Source organism: Convolutriloba macropyga, chromosome 2 (assembly GCF_964194025.1).
Source record: "Convolutriloba macropyga chromosome 2, txConMacr16.3, whole genome shotgun sequence".
In the NCBI taxonomy this organism is placed as follows: Eukaryota; Metazoa; Xenacoelomorpha; order Acoela; family Convolutidae; genus Convolutriloba; species Convolutriloba macropyga.
The window spans coordinates 81552663-81575371 of record NC_134469.1 but is presented as its reverse complement, the minus strand read 5'-3'; the positions used below and the strand labels follow the sequence as shown (position 1 = coordinate 81575371).

Below are 22709 nucleotides of genomic sequence, written 5' to 3'. Positions count from 1 at the left end.
TCATAAGATCATGGGCCTCAGCCTTTTCTTTAAGCCAATCGTTAAATTCAAGGAGGGCAGGCTTAACCCAGTGCTTCTTATCCGTAAAGAGCAACCATGACTCTTTCTTGTTTGGTGGTAACTTCTGTACCGCTTATTTAAGTAGGGAAGCGCTCTTTAAGTCAGCATCATATAATAGTGACTTGAAAACCCCAACTAGGCTGGATACGGCTAAAGAATAGTTAATGATGTTATCACTATTGTGCATTTTAAGAGGCAGAAAATTGCTTAGTTTATCCAAGTGTGCACCTACGACTACCTGTGGCTGGCCAAATTTACGTTCTAAAGTCCTTAGTGCATCCTTGTACATTAAACCACAGTAAGCAAACTCGGCGATTGCAATCTTTGCTTTACCGCTGACGAGTGTTTTAAGGTACGTCAATTTAACGTCATCAGTGAGCGACTGCGAGTCAATCGCGCTTTTGAATTGACCATACCACTCATGCCACTTTAATGGGTCGCCATTTAACTCTGCGAGTTTCCATTCTGGCAAGGAGACATTTTCTTGATCGTAATTGCATCAGCCAGCTCCCTAATCAATGACGCATTGTCTGCTATTGCGCCTGCGAACCACTTCCAGTCAACGGTGTGGGCCCAACATAAGAATTTGTTGGCTGAAAAACCGGAGTGGCTAGACCAGGTACAATATTACTTGTAGTTGCGATCGGTTTTCCTGTTGTGTGCCGAATGAAGATGGCATATCAATGAAAAGGGGTGCATTCGAACATATTTGTTGTGGAAAATTAGAAACTGATGGTGCGATGTGTGCCTGTACATTTGGAGCAACATTATTTACGGGAGTAATGTTTTGGTTGACTAATGGCGGTCTGTGCTGTGGAAAACGCCAATGACTTATATTTGTCATAAAGTGTTGGCCAAGAAGGATATTGGGAATATTTGGGACAGGAGGAGCAACGGGACGTACGACTGTGTGTACTTGCTTGGTATTGTTTTGAAAAGTGTTGTGAACGAGAGGCTGAATAATCAAAAGGGGTGTGTGTGATGGAAGCACTGAGCTTAGGTGCGAAAAGTGGGTTCGGAATGGGAAGGTCATTAGGATGAGAGGGATCTGAGTTGTGCTGTTGAGTGTTTGGATTTGGTGGGGCGCTTGGGTGCAAGGGAACGTTTATTGCGGGGGCTGGATGAATTGTTGTCGGAAAAAGAGGAAGAGTGGCGTTTGGTGCTCGGGGAACAAAATTAATTTGTTGTCGGGAGCATATATGCTGTGCCGAATTATTCTTGGGCAGACTTGATGTTTCAAGTCCCCTGGATTCTGAAATTTGAAGTTGTGCGTGTGGAAAAAAATCGAACGATTTATTTTGATTTATTCGTGGTCGAACGGGCACCTGAATGGATGGTGAAGAAGCCCCTGGGGCGTGTACAGAAGGCGGGTGACTATCTGCGGTTCCTTGGTTAGTTATGCTCGGAAGCGCAGTGCCTTGTTGGCCTGTTTGATTCACTTGCGCCCGTAGGTGCGCCTGGTACAACACCTGTGTGTTAGAAGCAGCCAAAAAATTTTCAGGTGGAGTATAAAAAGGATCGAATTGCTGTAAGATCTCATTGCTTAAAATTTAGTTGCCTCGACACTTTTTTTGGAATAGAATGCCTTGAATTTTCAGTGTTCTGATCTTCCACTGTTTTGCCGTTCTTGTGGCTAGGACATTCTGGAGGACCAATCGTAACCTCTGGCTCACTAGTTTTCTCCTCATTGTTAAAACTTAAAGCAAGTGAGGTGTTGATCCAGTCTTGGAGAGCCTTTTCACTTCTCTTTGAGCTCCTTGCACTTGCAGTTGTTTCAGATTGGTTACCTTTAGAAACGGTGTCCAGCAATTCAAATTCTTGCCGAGTTGCCTCTGCCAACCGTTTCCTGTTGTTTTCCTTCAGTTCATCTATTTCCATTTTCCTTTTTCTGTTTAGCAAGGCAAATGGCTGCCTCATTCTGTTTTTCAATTTTTTCGCGCTTCATTTTAGCAATTACGTAATCATGTTTACAATGACTAGATGGTTTTGACGAGGCCAAAATTGAGGGAATTCTAGAGCGAATGGAAACCCTTGGTTCCTGGAACTCACTCACTTTATCATCAGCAGAGTTGATGTAGTTTCGTGCTGAAGTGAGTATCTTGTCGTTTTTAGTTGTCATTGCTTCCAAGTAAGACACTAATGAAGGAACAAGTGCACTTGGATCCTCCGTTTTTCCAGCGAAAGCAATCAGGTCTTCATTTTTGTCTACAACAGTCATAAATGCTTCGTTGCACTTTGTTACTAGGCGTTCAACTTTCACTCGACTACTTTGACTATTTATACAATGAAGGATATCTTCATGTATAGCATGCAATTCAGCTTCACGCTTTGAGCCGGCAGCGTACAACTTTTTGACTTTTTGATCAAGACTATTAGACATCACGATGTTATTGTTTCAATGACCAGCAAAAGTTTCACTGTAAACAGTTATCTATTATGTGCACACTCCAAACAAACCAAATCCACCGCAAAGCAAACCCAACACAAAATACACCAAACACAGCACACTGTAGACAGTCTGTAAATCAAAGCGCCCAAAGAGCAGAAAAGGTCGTCGAGCACACAGTGCCCAACAAAAACAGAAGTGGAGCGCTGAACGCTATGCTCTCAACGCGGAGGGAGACAAAGGACACACGAGAAGTCGAGCGAGGAACGCGCGACAAAACGGAAACATGACAGACGGGAAGTCGGGCGAGCCACGCGCGACGAAACGGAAATTGGACGGATGGGAAGTCGAGCGAGCAGTGCGCGACCGAACGGAAACGGGACGGACGGGAAGTCGAGCGAAAAACGCGCAACGCAACGAAACGGGGCGGTGGGGAAAGAACGGGCGGGAAATAAAATCGGTAAGAACTAGGTTAGCAGACCACAGCAAAAACTCAAACAAACAACCTCGCCGTAACTCCAGGACAAACTTAAGTCACACCCTAGGAAGAGGGAGAGAAGCTACTGCAAGACAATCTAGCATAGTTCAATATGGAGCTTAATATAATAACAAATTAATTTACGGCTAAGCAGTAGTACACTGAACGCTTGAAAAGGTCGAGAAATTTACTAGCCGTAACTCCAGAATGAACTTAAGTCACATCCTAGCAAAACCCAAACCACAACAAACAATCAGCATACTAACGGTATTAAACAAACTACAGCAAAAATGAATAAACTATAATAGTGTATTTGTATACAAAGACAGTTGGAAAATTCAAGTAACAATCCAGCCGTAACTCGAGAATAAACTAAAGTCGCACCCTAGAAGGCAACGGGACCAAACACACTATCAATCATAGAGGTACACGAAAAAGTACAGCAGCAAAATCAATATACTACCACAGGAGGGCTAGTAAATTAGTGAAGTTGAAAAGTCAAAGGACAATCCAGCCGTAACTCGAGAATAAACATAAGTCACATCCTAGAAAGCTATAAGACCTAAACAACAAAACAGCATACTAGCCTACTCAATATACTACAGTAAAAACAACAATTTACTTCATCACATATGACATACTACATCGAAATCCGGAAAAGTAGCGGAAGAAAACGGAAAGCAACCTTTTGGGAGAGCAACGTTATTGAAAAACAACGGAGAGTTGAAAAGTTAAAGGACGAAAAGGACGCGGACAAAAACGATACATAAACGAGCAATGAGAAAAATTATGGGGCCTCAATATTTTTTTTTAAAACGGAGGTTGTGAAAATTTTCACAATTTTTTTTTTGTATTGAGTTTCACTCAATTAACGAACCTTCTTGTTGGAGAAATTGATTTTTGACAAATTTGTCAAAAATTTATGCTTTTGTCCAATTTTTTTTTCTATTTTTGGTCAATTTTTTGCAATTTCTTGAATACGGAACGATAATCCACTAAACTGGACACTTTAATGCTCGAGAATGCGGTTTATCAATATTCGGTAATAATTTTCTAATTTTTTTATGAATCCTCTTAAAATTGACCCAAAATTTTCAAAATTGAACAATTTAGCAATATTTTCTCTCAATTTTCTCTATATTAGAGGTTATTTTTGATATAAGAACCGACTATATCAATTTGCTCGAATTTTTGGTAAATCTAACAAAAATTTTCAAAATCGATGTTTTTCGTCTCTAAAATTGTGCTTTGTGCGGTTAATGGTGACCGGTTATCTATAAATTACCCGCCGTAAAGCCTGTCTAGTGTTAAAGCAATTGATGATGAATGTAACGAAAACCGCTGATAATTTTGTTAGGGTTGGGTCCTTGACGTCTAATTTAGTTTAGACAAATTTCGGCTGTCTTACAGTTTTGTTGCTTTTCATTTGGGGTTCCTCTAAGATGTTCAAGCAACCAAACTGCACATGTGTTGTTGAATTAAGTGATGGCCTCTTCAGCCGCCTCGTTGCTGTTGGCCATGAGAAGAAATGCAAAAGTGCTGTTCATTTTCTACCTCAGTCAATTCTCCACTGCATCGGGCAGGTCACCCACGTAACTCATATTTGCCAGGGCCATCTTATCCACCCATCTGTTCCCCTCGCCTCTATCCGCTCGCCTCTTCTGTCTCCACACGCTCATACCGCAGCTCTCGCCAACTATCTAATCTGCGGGCACATTCCTTCACACGGACCTCACTGTTTCGCACGCACTGGGTACTACCTTGCCGCTTCAATTTTCTCTTTCTGTCGCCGGCCTCTTTGATTTGCTTCGAGCACAACTTTCGACTGATGCTGGCTACACGCAAGACGGCGGGCCTTCGCACAGGCTGAATCTATAAGCCGAATTAGCGTTTTGTTAAATAAAGGTGGCTATTTTAAGTGAGCGGCACGATATTAACTCAGTAAATACAACTGGAGTTCGGACGATTTAATTCCACTTTTTCGACATATAGCAACGTGTTATTAGAGTAAAGCAACGTATAAGCATTAATTCAAACATTAAGACGTACAAAACCACGTATTAGTGTTATCAAGTTCAAGACGACAAGTGAAACTTAGACGGCAAGATTTTTTGATGCTCATTTAACAGGTTTTTTCGTCTGATGTCATTGACGTCAAATCAGTTCGTATTCAATCGGCGATTGTCTAGAAAACCTAAAAATATTAAGCCGAAAACCAGCTTAATCGATACATATCGTGGTTATATTTACCTAAAATTAGGTTAAATGAACTTTTTCGGAACTTTCTACGTATATTAGAACGTATTTAATTCTTATTTTAAAGTTTAGAAATACTCGATTCTGATTGGCTAATATTTACTACGTAACGATCTAATGTTTTTATGAGATATAAGTATACAAATTTTAATCCAGATAAACAAAATATTGGATCTCAACAAAAAAAGCAAAATACCTCAGGTTGAATTTCTTTCAATTGACAATTAACTCTAACCGGATTTTTTTTTCTGTAATATATAATCTTTTTCAGCTTCTTTGATCTTCCTATCAAATTTCCAGCCGTATAGGGATAAGCCACGTCATAATCAGGGTGTCCGGTTGCTACAAATATACAGTCTAGTGTTAAATAAATGGTTTTTAGATTTTTAATTAATTGATTTTTTGTAAAGAAACATTTTTGCAATTACTTAATCCTTTTCAAGAGATAAAGTTTAAAGGTTTATTATCCAGTGCAGATTTTTTTGCGATAACTGATGAATTATTTTTCAACTTTTTGGGCAGAGGTTGTATCTAGTTTAAAGCTTTTATCAGTCCTTCAATACCGATCTAAATCAGTCAAGATGCAATGGTAAAATTCTTGCACTGACCCAGGCGCTTTTTATTTTATTATTAGTTATACAATTAACGGAAGATTTCTGATCATAAAATAGAATTAAAGCGTATCTAAGTGATAGCACAAACCAATCTTGACAAAAAGCTTAGCCTATCCTTTTTTGCCTCCAAAAAAAGAATATAGCGGTTTTCTAATTTCTGCAATTACAGCGTCAGAACTGCTATTCTGTTATTACAGCAGTGGGAATTTTTCTTCTTTTCAATTTTAACTGATCTTTTGAAAACCTTACTCTAAAAGATTTCTGACTGAACAGCATATTTAGGCAATTAAACAAAATTATTCAATTTTTCCAAGTAAAACAAATTGTTCGAAATGGCTTCAAATTTTGCAAGATAGTTGACTTTGTGTATATAATATGAGGTAGAGTTACTTGTTTTTGAGCGTGAACTAGATTTATGTAATCCTAGGAGACGGAATTCTCAAAATTTGTTAAATACTGAAGAGAAAACTCAATTACAGGCGCAATACAAACATTTACTGAGGCAAAGAAAAAATAAGGTTGTGAAAAATCTTTGGAGGTAATTTTTGGCACATTTCCTATCTGTGAGCCTTTAATTGGGGAGAGTAAGATGCTTTAAACTTCCAGCAGCAAAAATTCGGACCGAGTTCGTTCGAGGTTGTTATGAGGAATGAGTTCGAGCGTCCTCAGCGTACACTTGTCTTGAGTCGTTGCAGTTGACAAATGAGCTGGCAATAAAAGAAAAAATTTGCTGCTTGGAAGGTTTACTACTTGATTATCGGTAATTTTGAATAGTCATGATGATTATCATCTGAGTAAAGATGTGATAAAAAAAAGTTGTGATAATTTGTGTTTGTGAGGCCCAGTTGATTCGAAATGAAGAGATATAATATGTTATTGGTCTGTGACACGATTAGGAGTGAGTGTGTTGTAGCAGCCGTAATTGTTTGCTGGGGAGTCAAAGTTCTTTTCTGGGAGCTTGAGTCAACGTATGGAGGTCAAAAAATTTTATTGTGAAGTAAAACAAATGTTTTCGTCTCATTTTCTAAGGTACATATAGGGTTATGGTTATTTTTTTTTATGTCGAACACATTTTAAAAATATTTCGCTAAATAGTTTCGAAAAAACCAAATTGGTTTTGTAGGCTAACATAGTATTTGAATCGAGTAAAGCTTTGAGTTGTATGCCTTACAAAGACTACAGAAGAACTTTTAAAAACTCTAAAAAAATTAAAAACTCAAAAACTGTATACACAATGTTATTTTTTAATTTGTACCAAAAATTTAAAAATCCCATTAAAAGAGTCTTTTAAACAGTTGACATTAACAGGTTCGTGCCGATCTAGATGGCGTAGCGTAAACAAAGTAGAGAAATTTAAAAAACTTCTTCACATAAGCGGAGCACTGTTTTTGTAGTTGAGAGTACTGTTATTGTAATTGAGTTTATCTGGCGAGTTCCTCCAAAATTAACAGCTTGTTCTACCTCAATTTTTTGTTGCGCCGTCAAATAATTGGTTAAATCGCATTCGATGCATGGTTTGTTCATTTTTTGTGGCAAAATAAACGTATTTGTTGAGCGGTGAAATAAATTGATGTGAAACAACGTTGTATATGATCAGGTGTGAATACTTTGATAATATTGCGCGCCTTAATTGGTTATGGCGTTAGACGATATGAGTCATCGTCATCTTGATCGAGTGTATAGAATATCCTTGTTATTGTTGTTTAAAAAAACTATGACTTTTCATAGTTTTATTTAGATATAGAAAGTCTAATTTCACGGCATATTAAAAGAGTTCGTGAACTCTTTTGGTCTTCGCAAAGGGGGTGTTATCAGAAATCTGAAAAATGTGAGAAATCTGAAAAAAGCGTGTAGCCGCATATAGCTGTATAGCAGAGCTCTACCCGTTTTTGTCAAAATGGTAGAGGAAATGATAATGAGCCGCCCACAATGGGAGTCACAGGGGAGCATTCTATCCAACTTATTCCCAGTAAACTCACTCTCAAATTCAATTCCCCTTTTAATTTGAAGACATTTTGAAGTAGAGAGCGCCTCTTGGCTAATATTTCTATACCTTCCCGTTTAGAGGGGATTACGTGCACGGTTTTCCACCGCCTACGCATATGGAAATGATCACGTGAAACTGCACACACAATTTGGTGACGTCTTCGATTGTGTCATCAACATAAATGCTTTAATCTACCTGAAATAAAAGCTTTTTTTCTCCTGTTTCAAGCTAATCGATTTTACTAAGCGCTCCATTGATTGCTTTAAATTCAAATCTCAGTCACAATAATTTGAAGTTTTTTTTGCTTATTTGAATTCTTTTATTACTCCTTATCAATGTTTGTAAACCCAATTTTACCGCTTTAATTTTTTAATAGAAAGATCAAGAAATGCGTAATTCAGATTAATTAGGTAAGTTGTTTTTTGTAGAAATAATTACAAGAGCAGAAAGATTTTTCCTTAGAAATAATTGACAAAACTTCACGATAAGCATTCTGTTTACTTTGTTTACTAGGAAATAAAGCGGGTTCTTAGAACTGAATGTCGGTCAGCTTTCAGCTTTTGGCTAATTCTGAAGTTATTGGGTCACATTAATTGAAGTTGATGTCTGGCGGCTTATTTTAAAATACCCCCCCCCCCCCCCCCCCACCCTAAATACCCATTTTGCACCCCGTCCAAAAAACTGATTGAGCCTTTTCTGTTTTATTACAACAAGCGTAATTTTCTAATTTTCTAATTCTGGTTTATTTTTTTCACAGTGATTCGATTCCTCTTGAAAGAAAAAAAAATAGTGGGTACTAGATATAAATTTTTCTGAATGTCTGTCTCAAATATTTATGTTAAAAATGAGACCAACACGTAGTTAGGTACACGTGTAAAAGTTCTTTTCGGCTAATGTTAATTCGGCTAAGATTGCTTTTCAATTTGAAAATGAATCATTCGCACCTACAATTACATTGCCCTCATTTGCTAGCAGTAACAAATGAGTGATACTTGAAACCCATTAGTCGAATGCCACATAGCAGAAAAAATGGCACGACTATAACTATAGTTATATAATTCTTAATACCTTTAAAATAGACAAACTTAGGAAAATTGAACATTGCGATATGAGCTGAAAGTATATGAGTTGAATTTGTAGGTGTAAAGGTAGTTTCGGCTAATTAAACCCCCCTTTTATGAAGTACAATTGAGTTAGTCCGTTTGTATATAACAACGTCGCTCTTACGGGCACTCCTTAAGTTGAATAAGCCCCCACACACACTTAGAGGGTCCGTGCCTGTGCATTTACACCCAGACTGTTACGGGTCCGGGTTGCTATATACAAATAGTTAATAAACTTCAATAGTTACGATCTCTACATTACAGCTGAGAAATTTAACCTTGATTTTACTCAAATTTGGGCGTACACGTAGACAATCTGGGCAAGCCTTGAACTCTCAAAACTATTTTCAGGTCAGTTTAAAAATCGTAAAATGGACGGCGATCATATTACAAATTGACAGCTAGGAGAAAATGGTATTCATAAAGTTAATTTAGATAGTTTTAACAAAATAATGAAATTAAAGACTTAAAAGTCGGGTTTTTACGGTTCCATAAGGGTGTGTCAAGTTAAAAACTAAATATTAATTTAAGGTTATGATTCAAACAAACAGCTCATCTGACACTTAAATCTAGCCCAACACCTCGCGCTCAGATTTTCGAGATCTGGTTTTGGTAGGAATTGCCCGTATTCCATAAAAACTTCTGGAAATCTACCCCCCCCCCCTCCCCTCCCCTCCCGGTCTTAGTGGGCATAAAACTTGAATGACCCCTAATCTTGTTCTAAAATGTTTAGTCACTCATAAAAATTGTTTTTTGGAAACAAATTCAAATTATGGAGCATTAATGCGTCCCATTGTGCTAAAATATGACAATATACAATCAATAATTACAATTATAGTGCTGTTCCAATAATGTCAAAGTAATGTTGTAAATTTAATAACTGGATTTTTAGAAAAATCGTAATAAAATGCTCCTGACAAACAAGCTTCGCATCCTTTTTTTCGTCTACTTTTGTATAAATTAAATTTCGGCTTAGAGGCGGTCGGCTTAGTGAAACGAATCAGCTAAACTCTATTGGATTGCATCAGTCATACGATTGTCACGCCTCAATTCTGATTGGTTGAAAATCTGCTTGTGTGTTTCAACTGCAAAAATTGCATTAAGAAACCACGATCATTATTTTCCTTTTTTGGACTTGTTTTTAACCATCGTTGAGTTAACCGAACACCCAATTAGCAGATTATTGGAAAAATCAAAGATAAAAACACTTAAATATGTCTTAGACAGTTAAAAAAATTTTAACAAAGGTTTGTTGCTCTTGATTTGCACGATAATACATTATAATGTCCTGTATAACGCCAATATTTGGCCTTTTAACAGTAAAAATCCGCGCAAAACGTAGTTTTTTTTTTTAAAAAAAAACAAAATTCAACCAATTTGATGAATATTAGACTGTTAAAAAAGTTACTAACTACAGTTTTGTGCTACAGATTTTAAAGATAAGACATTAATATCCCGTTAAAAGTCCATATTTGGTATTTAAAAGTGAAAATCGGCACTTTTTTAAACAGTTTTTTTCGTGAACTGTCTGCTTGTCTGTTCGTCAATGAAAATGCTGATGAAGATGGTATATGCGCGAACTTTTCTATCACTACGAAAGAACTTTGCGCGCGCTTTAACTTCAGTGCTCGTGGTTCAATTTAGAGCATAAATCTGTTCTGAAGGGGATTATTCATTTATAACTAAACATTACTACTAAAATATTACAAAAGAATTATGCACGAACGCTGTTGTATATACGACGTTTGTAGCAGAAATAATCTATGTAAAGCGTTGATAGCTATAAACATGGATTTTTCCCGTAAATTGCTGAGGTAATTTAGCCCAAATCAATCCTAACCGACGCAAATTTTGTGTTTTAGGGTTCAAAGTATACCAATTTCCCATTATCAAGTACGAAAGTTATACTTTCTAATTTCTCGCCATGAACTTTTATTTTATTTACCCATTTATTTGCAATTTACTCCTTATCACTACAACCTTCCCCCTTTCCTTAGCCCAAAAAATTGACAGCAGCCCGGATTTGAGTAAAGATACGAATTTGAGAGCCGCAGTTCATGCTCTTGTAAACTGCAGCTCAAAAACGTCTTTCTCATCAACCAAAAATGTCTTGAAAACGCTCACACCTTTATTATTACCTGGAAAAACTGCCCAAGAAAGAGGTTATCATATTTTTGATGATTGGGGTGTTCATATTTCCACCCAGGATTATTCAAAGAAGGATTTTAAGATTGAAAACGGGGCGAAATCTGTTATGCTGAGTTTTGACGGGGAACCCGTCTACAAAGTTACCCCGATTTTGGAGGACATTCAGGTCGAGGTCCCCGCAACTTTGTCGGTTGTTGACATCGCCCCGTCGAAGATCAAAGACACCCGATTTTACAACAAGGATGACCACATCGAGCTGGTTTCTCGGGTGGTCGCTTACAACTGGGTTTTCCACGGGTCATCTTACGGAATTCCATTCCACGTTATCGGGTTTGGTCACAATTCAGATTATGATATCGATCAGCTTAAAGAGATCAATTTCGAGTCTGCAAAAATGGAATGTTTACAATGGAATGAACGCCAAGTTGGTTGGGAAAAGGCGTCTGGTTACTGTCGATTGACAAAATCAAACGAAACTTGGTCCGAGTGTCACTGTTACGATGTGAGAGAAATGTCAAAAAAGGCCATAGCTGTAGGCTTGGTGGGAACCCCGAAAAAAGAGGAAAAATCTACCAGCTCAAAACCAAAAGCTGAAGAAAAGGAAAAGGGCCCTAAAGATAGCGGGTCGCCGATTGCGCAAATGCTGAGAGATCAGAGTGTCTCGTCAACAACCGATGAAGAAATCCAACAGCCTGTCAAGTCTGTGAATTTGAATTCGAAGCCTGAAAAATTGCCCAGTTCTAATAAGGACAACGGGAAACCTCCGATGTTATCCGAATACAATGGAAAACTTCACCGGAACTTCGATTCTAAGGAGCAGATTCCACTTTTTACCAAAATTAACCAGTTTATGACAGAATCGATTCGCGAAAGGGCGAAGCTCATCGAAGACATTCGAAATCTGGAAACAAAGACGTACAGTTATTTGCTTGAGGAGCATACGGATGTTTATGGGGTGAAAATTGCGGGTTCTGCTTTCAACCATCTGGTCAGTCCGAAAGGGGTTCGGTTCCCGATGGGAGCTGAGCGGGACGCTGGAATTGTCATGTCTCGCCAGTTTCTTCATAACTTTATGTTCACGTAAGTTCTGTTCAAAATTGCATATATATTGTAGTGACTTCAATTGCTGTTAAGTTTTGAACAGTTTAAGTTCAAGGTTCACCAAAACTGCGCTGAGGTATGAATTCCTGATATGAAGTATGAAGGATAATTTTGAGTGGTTTAGACTTTCAACCCCCCCCCCCCCACACACACACACACGCACTTTTTTTGTTGCGCATCATTGCACTTTTCTGGCTTCCGTCTCTCATCCAGTGAGGCTTGCCTGTCTGTGATATTTTTTCACCCCTTGAGGTTAATGGTCTTTTTTTCTTTTTTTAGATATATCCAAACCCAAAAGCGGCTGACAAATTTTCCGAAGGTATTCCAAAAACTTTTAGCGCGAAAAACAGTGAGTTAGCAGATTGGTATACAAGGTCAAAAAACTTCCATAATGCTGGATATCTTCCCTAAATGTCGCACTAAATCACAGCTCAAGAATATAGTAGTAGTAGTAGTAGTACCAGTAGTAGAGAATTCGGTTGTTTGTCGGGGCTTCAATTTGCGCCCCTGTGTCAGTACATTTTCAGTTGTAATTTTTTTCCAATTGTTACAATTGTCACATCTGCAAATTATACGCCAAGAGCAGTTGTTTGTTAGGCTGAATTGAGTTGTGAAAAAGTGCCAGTATGCTTTTGTGATTGTGTCTTTGATTAATTTGCCACCAAATTTTTGAATATTTCTATTTACAACGTTGTACAGTTGTTTCGTTTGGTGGAAGAAGTTTTCATCGGATTTGACTATTCAGTTATTTTCAATTTTCAGTTCAACTCTACTCTGTTGCCCTGTCCTCTCGTCTTCGAGGGCTTTAAAATTTGTTGTGATTCTCATTACGAGTGTTATAGCTATGTGTATGTGATGTGATGTGTATGTGATTCTCATTACGTGTAATAGCTAGAAAGAGAAGATCATGCAGTGTAACGTAGTGACAGAGTTGGAGGAGTTTTAGGCTCATGAGACGTTCTTTGTAATTTTGAAGTGAATTTCCTAGAATCTATTTAGTGGACATGATCTGCACTTTTTCAATTTTATACATGTTGGTGCGGTTTGGCAACCATGCTTGTGAGCAGTACGTCAGTATTGAAACAATGTAACCAGTATAGCAGTTCATTTTGTTTGACGTTGAGCTGATTGCTGGCATATTTCGTTTATCGTTGGAAAGAAGCACTAGTCGCTTTTTGCACTCGGTGGTTGCATTTGCCCAAGGTAAATATTAAACCAAGGTCTTTGTGGATTCAGTTGGTTTGATTTCCTGGAAACACATAGATGTCGTGAGTTCACCCCTAACATTTAACAACTTGCATTTGTTCGCATTTAACTCACTCCGTTCTCTTTGCACCAGTCTTCAATATTTTTGCGCTTCTGTCGAGTTTTGCCTGATCATGAACAATGAACTTATAGTCGACTGCAAATCCAAAATCTTTAATATCGGGGTTTGCATCTGGCAAGTCATTGATAAAAATCGAGAACAGTAGTTGTCCATGTATGGAACCTTGTGGGACTCCACTTGTTACGTTCTCCAAACCTGAACTACATTTTCCAATTTTGACAAATTTTTTTCTACCTAAGTATGAGTGCAAGAGTAACAATATTTTCCTTCCTACTTCAAAAATTTTGAGAAAGTGAAAGTACTTTATCAAAAGCTTTTGCAAAATCTAAGTAGAGGATGCTGTCGTTTGATGAAATTGTGTCAAATTTTCGATATACTGTGTCGAGAAACAGTAAAAGCTGAGTGGTTGCCGATCTACCCTATAGAAAGCCAAATTGATTTTTGTTTAATCTGTGACGACAATGAGAATATATTTCGTCAAAAATCACTTTCAAAAATTTTGGATACACAACTGAGTAGACTAATGGGTCTGTAGCAATTCACTTCTTCTTTGCTTCCCTCCTTATAGATTACCGCGTGAAATTAACGCTTGATCTTAAAATGGTGCTTGATTTTGAGAGTTAAGGAATCGCTGCCGGATCTTGTCTAACACACCTGGTCTTCAGTTAATGTTTAAGAGCCGCCCTCATCTTCTCAGCCGGCTATTATAGTGGTCCTGGTACTTCGTCGAATAAAAAAATGTTTCGCTTTACCTCATTTTGCCGCTTTTTCAACATTTTGCGTGATATCTTTTTGACTTCTCTAGGCTAGTTTCGCTCTAAAAGTGATTTCGAACATCAGTTGATCAGCAAAGGAATTCAAAATGAACAGAGTCAGTATAAAAAATTGAAATCAGAAGTAGAAACGGGATAAACCCATAAAGCCCAATTTTAGATGCCCGCTATTTGAACGGCGTTCCTATTAGTCTTAGTTACCATCTCTAATGCTTATGGGTATTGATAGTAGCCCCTGTAGCCTCTCTCTCTAAGAAACAGAAGTACGTTATGTTCAACTACGAAATGCCATCAAAATAAATCGGACTTAAAAAATATTTTTGTACGAATTTTTTTTTTCAATATCTTCTATTCTTTCAATCCCAATCATGCTTATTGGAATCAACGGCGGCTATTTTCCGGCAATCTGCCGGGTATGTTCTTGTTTCCTGCTCAGAAAAACATATCAAATAAGCCTTTGATATCTTCATTGAAGATGATGGCTCTCAGAAAAGGCCTTTTTCTAAAAAAACGACAAGTGCGAGGTGAGGTGCAAAATGGAATTGCCCGCCATCGATCATGAAGTGAAACGGATTTTGGAGTGAAACGGATTTTAAATCTTCGATGCTGCTACTGGAACTTCCGATTTTGTTGCATCATGCCATAAAAAACGAGTTCAAAAGATTCATTAATACTTAAAAAATTGAACTATTTAAGTGATCCTCAATGTGCATTTGGCATTTGAGCCGTTGCTTCGGGGCATCAAAACTGGTTTTTTAATAGCCGCAAAGCGATAGCTGGGGTTATGTTTGGCCTTATGTTGGATTTTTTTCTTTTGTCAAGATTTTTGTTACGACCATATGACGTCACAATTGCTTCAAATCTGCTTTTTGTTCATTCGTTCATGCAATTTCATTTGAATTGCGTGCCGGACGTCATTTTTTGTTCTTATTGGGGCGATTTCTTAGTTCATTTGAGCGATTAAGATTTTGTCAAACCTGACTACTCTCTCTCAAAAGCGACTTCCTCATCTCTTTAATTTAATGAAATTTCGTACTTTAATTCCAGCACATAATGGCAGGTAAATGTGTGTCACTAAATTGAAAGTATTTTAAAAGCAGATAATAAAGCTGCAACTAGTTATACAGAATCAAAATATAACCTCTCAGCATTCAATGAAAAGAATAAATTCCTATTTTGGTCTGTTCTTTAGTATAGTTTTCATAATGCAGATCTTTGAAGCCATCGCGGCCTCTTTCTGGCAGTATGTCTTAGCTTTGTTTCTTTATGCACCAAGAAACCGAATTCTTTGAAGATAGATGGGATTTTGTCAGGGAAATTGATTTGGATGATTTTAAGATTGAAATGTTTAAACTTACAAAAATACTTATAGCGGATAGTCCCGATGTGAAAAGTTGTTTTTTTTATTTGATTGTGGAAGTAATGGCTTCTAATGTTCGAAAAAGGGTTTGTGAGAAGCTTCAGGTGTCACCTCGTTGCTCTATGCTGTAAAATATGTACAAATATTTTTTACTGCTGTTCACAACTGTATCATTTTTTTTTGCTTTCAGGGACACAGTGGTATTTTTATTGTTCTCAAACAAATTTTGTAACAATTATATCAGTCGCCCTGGTCCGTTTGTACTACCAACATTTCGTGTTATCGTTTTCTCGGTCCGACTATGACTTTTTAACTCAAATATGCATTTTCCTCAGCTCATCCCCATCCCCTCCTGATTGTTTCATTTTTTAGTGAATTTTATAGACTACTTTTGTTTTTCTTAGTTACTTTGGCATTTGCGTTATTGACGTCACTAGTGCGCTTCCTAGTAAAGCTTTTATTGAAATTCAATGCTTTTTGTTCCGACCCTCTTGAGGGGGGAGGAACTATATACTCAAATGGGTTTCTTTTTGTTCCGTGAATTTTCGCCGCTCGATATATTCATCGTAGAGAGTTGAGACTGGTATCATTAGAAAGCTCGTCCAATGTAGAATATGGAATTAAAAAGATTTTTTTAATTTTCGTTTTCTTCAGGGAGTTATCGAGGTTTAAACTTCTGAGAAAAGAAGAGTGAATTCACGTTGTTATTTATTCACATTTTCCGGAATTTTTGCCTAAATTTTCGTCAATTTTGCTAAAATTTGTTATAATTTTTAAGAATAGTGTCGTTGATTTTATTTTTGAAGACGAACAAGCATTTTTGATTGTTTTGATTTAATTTTTTGGTCAAAAAATCTGGATAAACATTTCAAAATTTAGCCTTTTTCATCAAAAACAGCACGAAATAAGCTACTTTAGTCCACTTTGATTAAATTTGCCGACAGTACACCCCCAAACAACACTCATACAATCTTTGTAGACTCAGAGGGGGGCTATTTCTACTTCAGAATCCGCTGAGAGTGCACTGTAGTTAAAACTTTTCCGTTTTTTGCTAACTTTACTCGTTGATTATCAAAAATGCAGAATTTATTTTGAGTTTTCAACTAACAAATTATCTATATCTACAACATTCGAAAAATCAATTGTTCCTAACGGACAATAAGTATTAGCAGGGTTTGTTTTGGGCCATTCTTGGACTGTTACAATCCAAAAAAAATCGGGTTGTAATCAGTCGGTCTTTTTTTTTTAAAAAAGACTTTCTTTTAATAATAAAGAACAGAACATATCAAATCAAAGCTCAGGAGTCATAGGTCCAACCAATTCGCTTGCTAAGCAGCTCCAAGCTAATGCACTTAGTTTTTTAATTGAAAGTTTATGGTCGTTGCTTTTCTTTTAAAAATAATTGACTTTTCAATAAATAATGGCTTAATGAACTTTTCCTCTATTTTTTTTCTTAATTTGTTCAACTTCCAGCTTAGTGTCAGCAAAGAAAGACTGCTTCTTCTTTCTACTGATTTAACATTTATTCTCGGTTGCAGTTTTAAGCCTGAAGTTATTATTTTCTGGCTTTGATACTACAAGATTTCAGATTTTTGTTTGTTTTGATATTTGCCAGTTTTTCACGTTTTCTAATTTTGTCACTATCACATTATTGAAAGTTCTCATGTCACCTTATTAGCATTCAGAATAAAGCACAATTGAACATATTAAAATCCTGAAAGTTATACATCGTTTTACGGCCTCGACGCCTCTTTCTTGAAGAAATCAATTGAATATTTTAATTTTGTCTCTAACTGTCGTTTATACTTTGTCGTTTCGGTCGTATGAAATTTTCGGTATAGTGATAGCTTTCATTGGCTTTTCATGGAAGAATAGAAGAACCGATATTCTGATATTAGTAGATAGCTGATGGCTTTCATGACTTTGAAAACAATCGTTTTCCAAAATTAAAAAGAAAAACTTTTTAACTTCACAATTTTGTTCTTTTTATGTTTCTTTTTGTTACCTAATCTCGTTAGTTAATTACAGGTCAGATATGACATTATGGGTGTCAAGGGAATAAAAGGGATTGGTGTCCCAAAATCTTTTTTTTAAAGAATTTGTTATGACCTTACTGGCTTCGACACCGGTTTTTCACAAAAAAAGTAAATTAATTTGATTTTTGTCATATTTGACGTTCTTTTTGTAGATGCAAGAAATATTCTGGATAATTACAGGTCTCGAGGGCTTCCTTTTCATGAATAAACGACCCTTTTTAAATAGCTCTTTTTGTAATTAATGCCTTTCATGACATTGAATGTAATTTTGCTTCGAAAAAAAAATTAAAAGTATTACATACTTTAGCACTTCGCTTTTTTGTCTACTTGTTACCTAGTCTTACTAATGAATGGCCACGTACTACATTATAGCTGTTTGAAGAAAGCGCAGTCAAATATATTTTGAGTGCCAAAATTTGGCTTGACGGTTTTGACAGCGTTTTCTGGCAAGTTTCAATTGAAATTTTGTTTGTTCTTTGTTGTTCTTTTTAGCCGCTTTAAAAAATGAATAAGGACCGGTCCTAATGCCCTTCTATAGAAGCAGTGGTAATTGTAAATTTGTGGTAATATTAATTGATTCCTAATGGTATTTATTACTTTGAAGTTAACTGTTTCAAAAAAATAAGTTAATTTTTTTACTTTACTGTTTTTGTTCTTTTTTGTATAATTGTTACCAAACCTTTTTATGGACTGGTCGCATATGTTTTCTGGTGATTTATAAGTTATTTTTGTTTAGTTTTAGGTTTATCTGACGGTATGTTGACTTTGTTATTAAATTTAGTTTTTAAGAGGGACATAAATTTTTTGATGTAATTAATGTTTGTTGTTGTTGTTGTTTGATTTTGCTGTTCGTATTGACTCGCTTTTTTAATATTGACATATTACAGCAATCTAATGCATCAATTTTTACTCCACTGAGTTATTTGCTTTGGAGGCTATCTTATCGTTCATACAGAATTTTTTGAAAAAGACTTGGGCTTTTTTGGGATTCGCAAAAAATAATTTTTGGGTTTTTCTATCTGTTCCTCAGTTGGTAGACAATTATGCCCAAATTGTGGATGGGCGGGGTCGGAACCTTATGTGCCATCGCACATTACCGAGCCGCCTTGTTTACTCTAAGTTTGTTTGCTGTATCAGGGGATTTGAGCCTTCAGAGCATCAGGCATTCTTTTTCAATGTCGGTTTCTTTGTCGCACAACTGACTGTCCCTATATGAATTGAGTTCTGTGCCGTTTCCAGTTATTTTAGTAGTTTGTTCATCAATTGTATTACAGAATATCAGTTTTTGATTTATGCGCCAATGTTTTCTCCTTTTTTAAAATTAATCTGAAACGGAGTTTGCATCAATTATAGTAGTCCCGTGGTTTTTCATGCCAATCTCACTTAACCGATTTTTTATCTGACGATTTTAACTTCTCGTCTTCTAAAACAGAATAAATAGGTAACGCCTGGAGCGCATTCAGTTGCTGCGCGCCTTTCTTATATCTCCACATCTAGTTCTTAAGTTGAACCTGCTGAGAAGACAAAATCGCAGTGTTAAAGGTAGTTTTTGGGCGGTTGAGACCGCCTCTCCCCACCGGTACCCCGCTTCGTCTACCTCGTCTACGCTCAACCCCGGCCCGTCCAGCCCTATCTCGCGGCAACCCTCATTCCCGCTCCAACTCCACTCCCTTTTTAACCCCTCTAATGCTTGTATACATAAGCTGACTGCTACCAACGCAAACCGGTCGTTTGAGAGCAATTCGTTCGACGTTAGTTGGTTGTTTTTCATTTTTTATTTGTTTTTTTTATCGAAGATATATGCGGTATGCTCTGAATACTGGTTTGAATTACTTTGACGCAGCTCGTTCTTGATTAAACGTTTTTCTCTAATTATAAATAGCTTTTTCAGTAGATTTTCAATAGCTTTTTCATTTCTTTTCATCTGTTTTTCTCACATTGAGCTTGATATATACGTAATTGATTTATTTGGATTGTCTTTGAGTGCTTTTGTTGCTGTTTTTTTATAATCAAAAGATTTAATTATTTTACAAGTTATATTTGAGCGACTATTTTAATTAGTCCGAAAGAGAGGTGGATCGAAATGACAAAAGGCTAAAAAAAAGCACAGAGCGAGTTTGTGGGGCGTACATTTTGTGTTTATTTTTAAAGTGTTTTAAGAAAAGGATGTTTGACCAATTAATGCTCGTTTTATCGGTAGTAGTTTTTTCATTCGCGTGAAATTTTTCTGTTGTGCTGGATGTTCAATTTTCAGTAGTTGTGATTGAAACCGTTCTTCTATTTTGAAATTTTAATTTTCTGATTTTCTTGTTTGGCTTCTAAGGTTCAAAAAAGTCTAATAACCGACAGGTGTGTAATTTTGTAGCTTCTTAATTAGCTCTTAATTTTTTTTTAATCAGTTAATATTGTCACCAAAAGTTAGTAAGATTAGAGACTTCTGCGAATTTTTGAAGGATTTTTAATGAGGTTCAACTTTCAGGGTTCAAATTTCAGTCTGATTATTATGATCAATCAGGTCTGTTTTTTTGCAATTCTAGGATTGTAGTTTAGTTTTCACGCTGTTTTTTTTCAGATGTTTGAGGACTGTCTGTTTCAGGAAGACTCTTGAAATAGGAGTTGCAGTTACCAGTCGAGATGCGACAACTTTTACGGAGAGTCTGGACGAACACTTGTCCCTTGCAAGTGACATCGTCACAATAGCCATCAATGCACCCGAAGACAATGATTTTTCCGTCTCTGACTTTGAGCGTCACGTGACCATTTTGATACCATTGACAAAAGGTCAGAGGGTATCGGACCCTAGATGTTTCAGACTGGACGCAAACAACGTTTTAGAGGAATCTGGCTGTACTGTTGAGAAGTTTGAACCCTCCAAGTTTGTCGAGTGCAAATGCAGCTCTCAATTTACGCGCAGTTTTATGATCATTGATGTTGCACCCGACCGAGACCAGGAGGGTTACCATAAAGAGAGCAAGTCTCTAGAATTTTATGCCTCGGTCGCCAAGACTGAAAATCCAGACCCGGCTTCGTACAGGTTTGAGAAACAAATTGTGCCCCCTGCAGATGACGTAGAGTTCACCACGAACGCTGAAGGTTTAAATTTATTGGTCGTTTTTCTTGTTCTAATTTCGTTCGTTTCATGTGTTACCTGTGTTTATCGTTGGTGTAACAAACCTGTCGATTCTACGAAGAAAGGCAAAATTGGGCTCTCCTGTCACGTTATAGTGTGTAATTTGGGCGCTTTTGGCTTTTTCTGCTTGGCGATGTTGATTGATGACAGCTTTGTAAAGACACTTTGCCTTTCGTTTGCAATCGGGTTTTTAGCTGGAACCGGTTTATGCGTTTGGAGTATCTTCGTCCACGATAAGATGCGTCAGTTTGTGGTTATACAGTGCCGACATATTTCAATGCTGTACGTGATAATTTTATCAATGACTGTAGTCTGTGTCTTACTAACTCAGTTTACTGGTTGGTCAATTGTCGCTTTTGGATGTTTGATATCGGCTCTTATGTCTACCTTCACTATTCTGTTATTTGTATTCGAACAGTGGCCACAGCCAGTGAGCAAAAACTTTTCGGAGAGGCAAGAAGCTGCTATTGATGTTCGAATGAAGCAGTGTGAAAGCGAATTTTCGGTCAACGGGGGGACGACAGATGGCAAAGCGACCCTCGATTTGGACTTGAGTGACACAACGTCTTCTGTGAGTCGTACCTTGTCTGATGAGCAAAGCGGGGAGGGGTGTATTAGCCCGAGTGATATTAAACGGGCTCTGGTCTTTATGTTAGCGATTTATGGTTTGCTCTGTGCTGGGTTGGTATTGCTCTTTTTGAAGGGTCCAGCTTGTTTCGAGGTTTTGGTTTTCATCTCATCTTGCGCGTTGATATTACCCGCAACTGCTCTTGCGTACATTGTTTGTGTAAACAGAGTTGTGAAAGGTTTGTCGTCGCCAAAAATACAATTCTCGAAGCGGAATCGAACTGAGAGTGAGAAGCCGATTTGTAAACCAGTTGGGAATCGGAAGCATCACGCCTCGTCAAGTCATCAGAGTGACAGTGACGTTGAGTGTGGAATGGAAGCTGATGAGGCAACCTTTGACAATCCTGATGACGACGACCAGGATGCCTGAGTGAAGTACCTGCCAAAACACCTGACGCAGTATTTGATTGCACTCTTTACCGCTACATACTATATAGTAGTACCTGAAAGCTACCTACACCCCACTCGAAATTTTTTAAGGAAAATTTTTAACTGTAAGAAGCTTTGTGGGAAAAAACTTTCCTGTATCTAATGAACAAATTTTTTGCTTTGCAATTTAACGGTTATTACATTCCAATAAGGGTAAATTTCGAGACTAAAATTTGCAATTATTGAGGGGGGGGGGGGGGGGTTGAAAAAAGCCTAACGTCGTAGAGTACATAACTGAATAAGATAAAATAAAATGTTAGTGTTCATCAGCCGATCCCGAAAAAATTTTTCCCTATCAAAATCTAAAATTGTGATTTTGCCAGTTAGATTTGAAAATGATCGGGTGTATTTAGCTGACAGGTGTTTTATGGTGACTCATTTCAAATCGCGAACAGTTCTATTTTTCTGCTTTTGTTCGACCTTTTTTTGACCCTCAATAGTTACCATTCTGTGCTTTGTGTGATGAGGTACTTTACATTTTACCCAATGCCTAAATACGCAACGCCAGAATACCCTATTAATTACATTTGATTTTTACTTTCAACAGTCCGATTAAAAAATATCATTTGCTTTTCAAAGCCTGTTTTATACTTACATGTTAATTTTCGGTTTTGATAATTCTCGGTTTTGTTTTTTGGGTTTTTCATCTCATTTTCGGTTTTGATAATGTGATATCAAGTGCGTCCAAAGGTTTGCTGAGATTTTAAATATAGTCTTTCTTAGGTATGCTTATTCAAAAATCTTTGGTAATTTCAGCGGTCGGGTAATTTTTTTTCGATTACTTCGGCAAATATTTGGGTATTTTGGTATTGGGTGTTATGTTTGGATACCGTCCGATCATTTCCTACCTGTGTGAATTATTAAAAAGACACGAGGATTCAATTAATTAGAAGG

General features: G+C 37.1%; 1 protein-coding gene across 3 annotated transcripts; it reads left to right on the top strand.

Annotated features, from left to right (window-relative positions):
• Positions 1–8102: 8102 nt before the first annotated feature.
• On the top strand, positions 8103–21887 carry LOC142334779 (uncharacterized). Of its 3 annotated transcripts, none has more exons than XM_075383070.1 (3): positions 8103–8191; positions 10747–12112; positions 20226–21887. In XM_075383070.1, the coding sequence occupies exons 2-3, from the start codon at positions 10809–10811 to the stop codon at positions 21754–21756; spliced, it is 2835 nt and encodes a 944-aa protein (XP_075239185.1). In that variant the 5' UTR covers positions 8103–8191; positions 10747–10808; the 3' UTR covers positions 21757–21887. The 3 variants fall into 3 exon arrangements, with proteins under 3 accessions (XP_075239185.1, XP_075239184.1, XP_075239186.1); XM_075383069.1 differs by lacking the exon at positions 8103–8191 and adding an exon at positions 8961–9235; XM_075383071.1 differs by lacking the exon at positions 8103–8191 and adding an exon at positions 9949–10131.
• Positions 21888–22709: the final 822 nt, after the last annotated feature.

What these genes read in the sequence shown, in the direction of transcription:
- LOC142334779 (XM_075383070.1), top strand. Translation starts at nt 10,809, where the DNA reads ATGAACTTTTATTTTATTTACCCATTTATTTGCAATTTACTCCTTATC. An exon ending in CTTCATAACTTTATGTTCAC is followed by an intron (nt 12,113 to 20,225) that starts GTAAGTTCTGTT and finishes TGTCTGTTTCAG; the next exon opens with GAAGACTCTTGAAATAGGAG.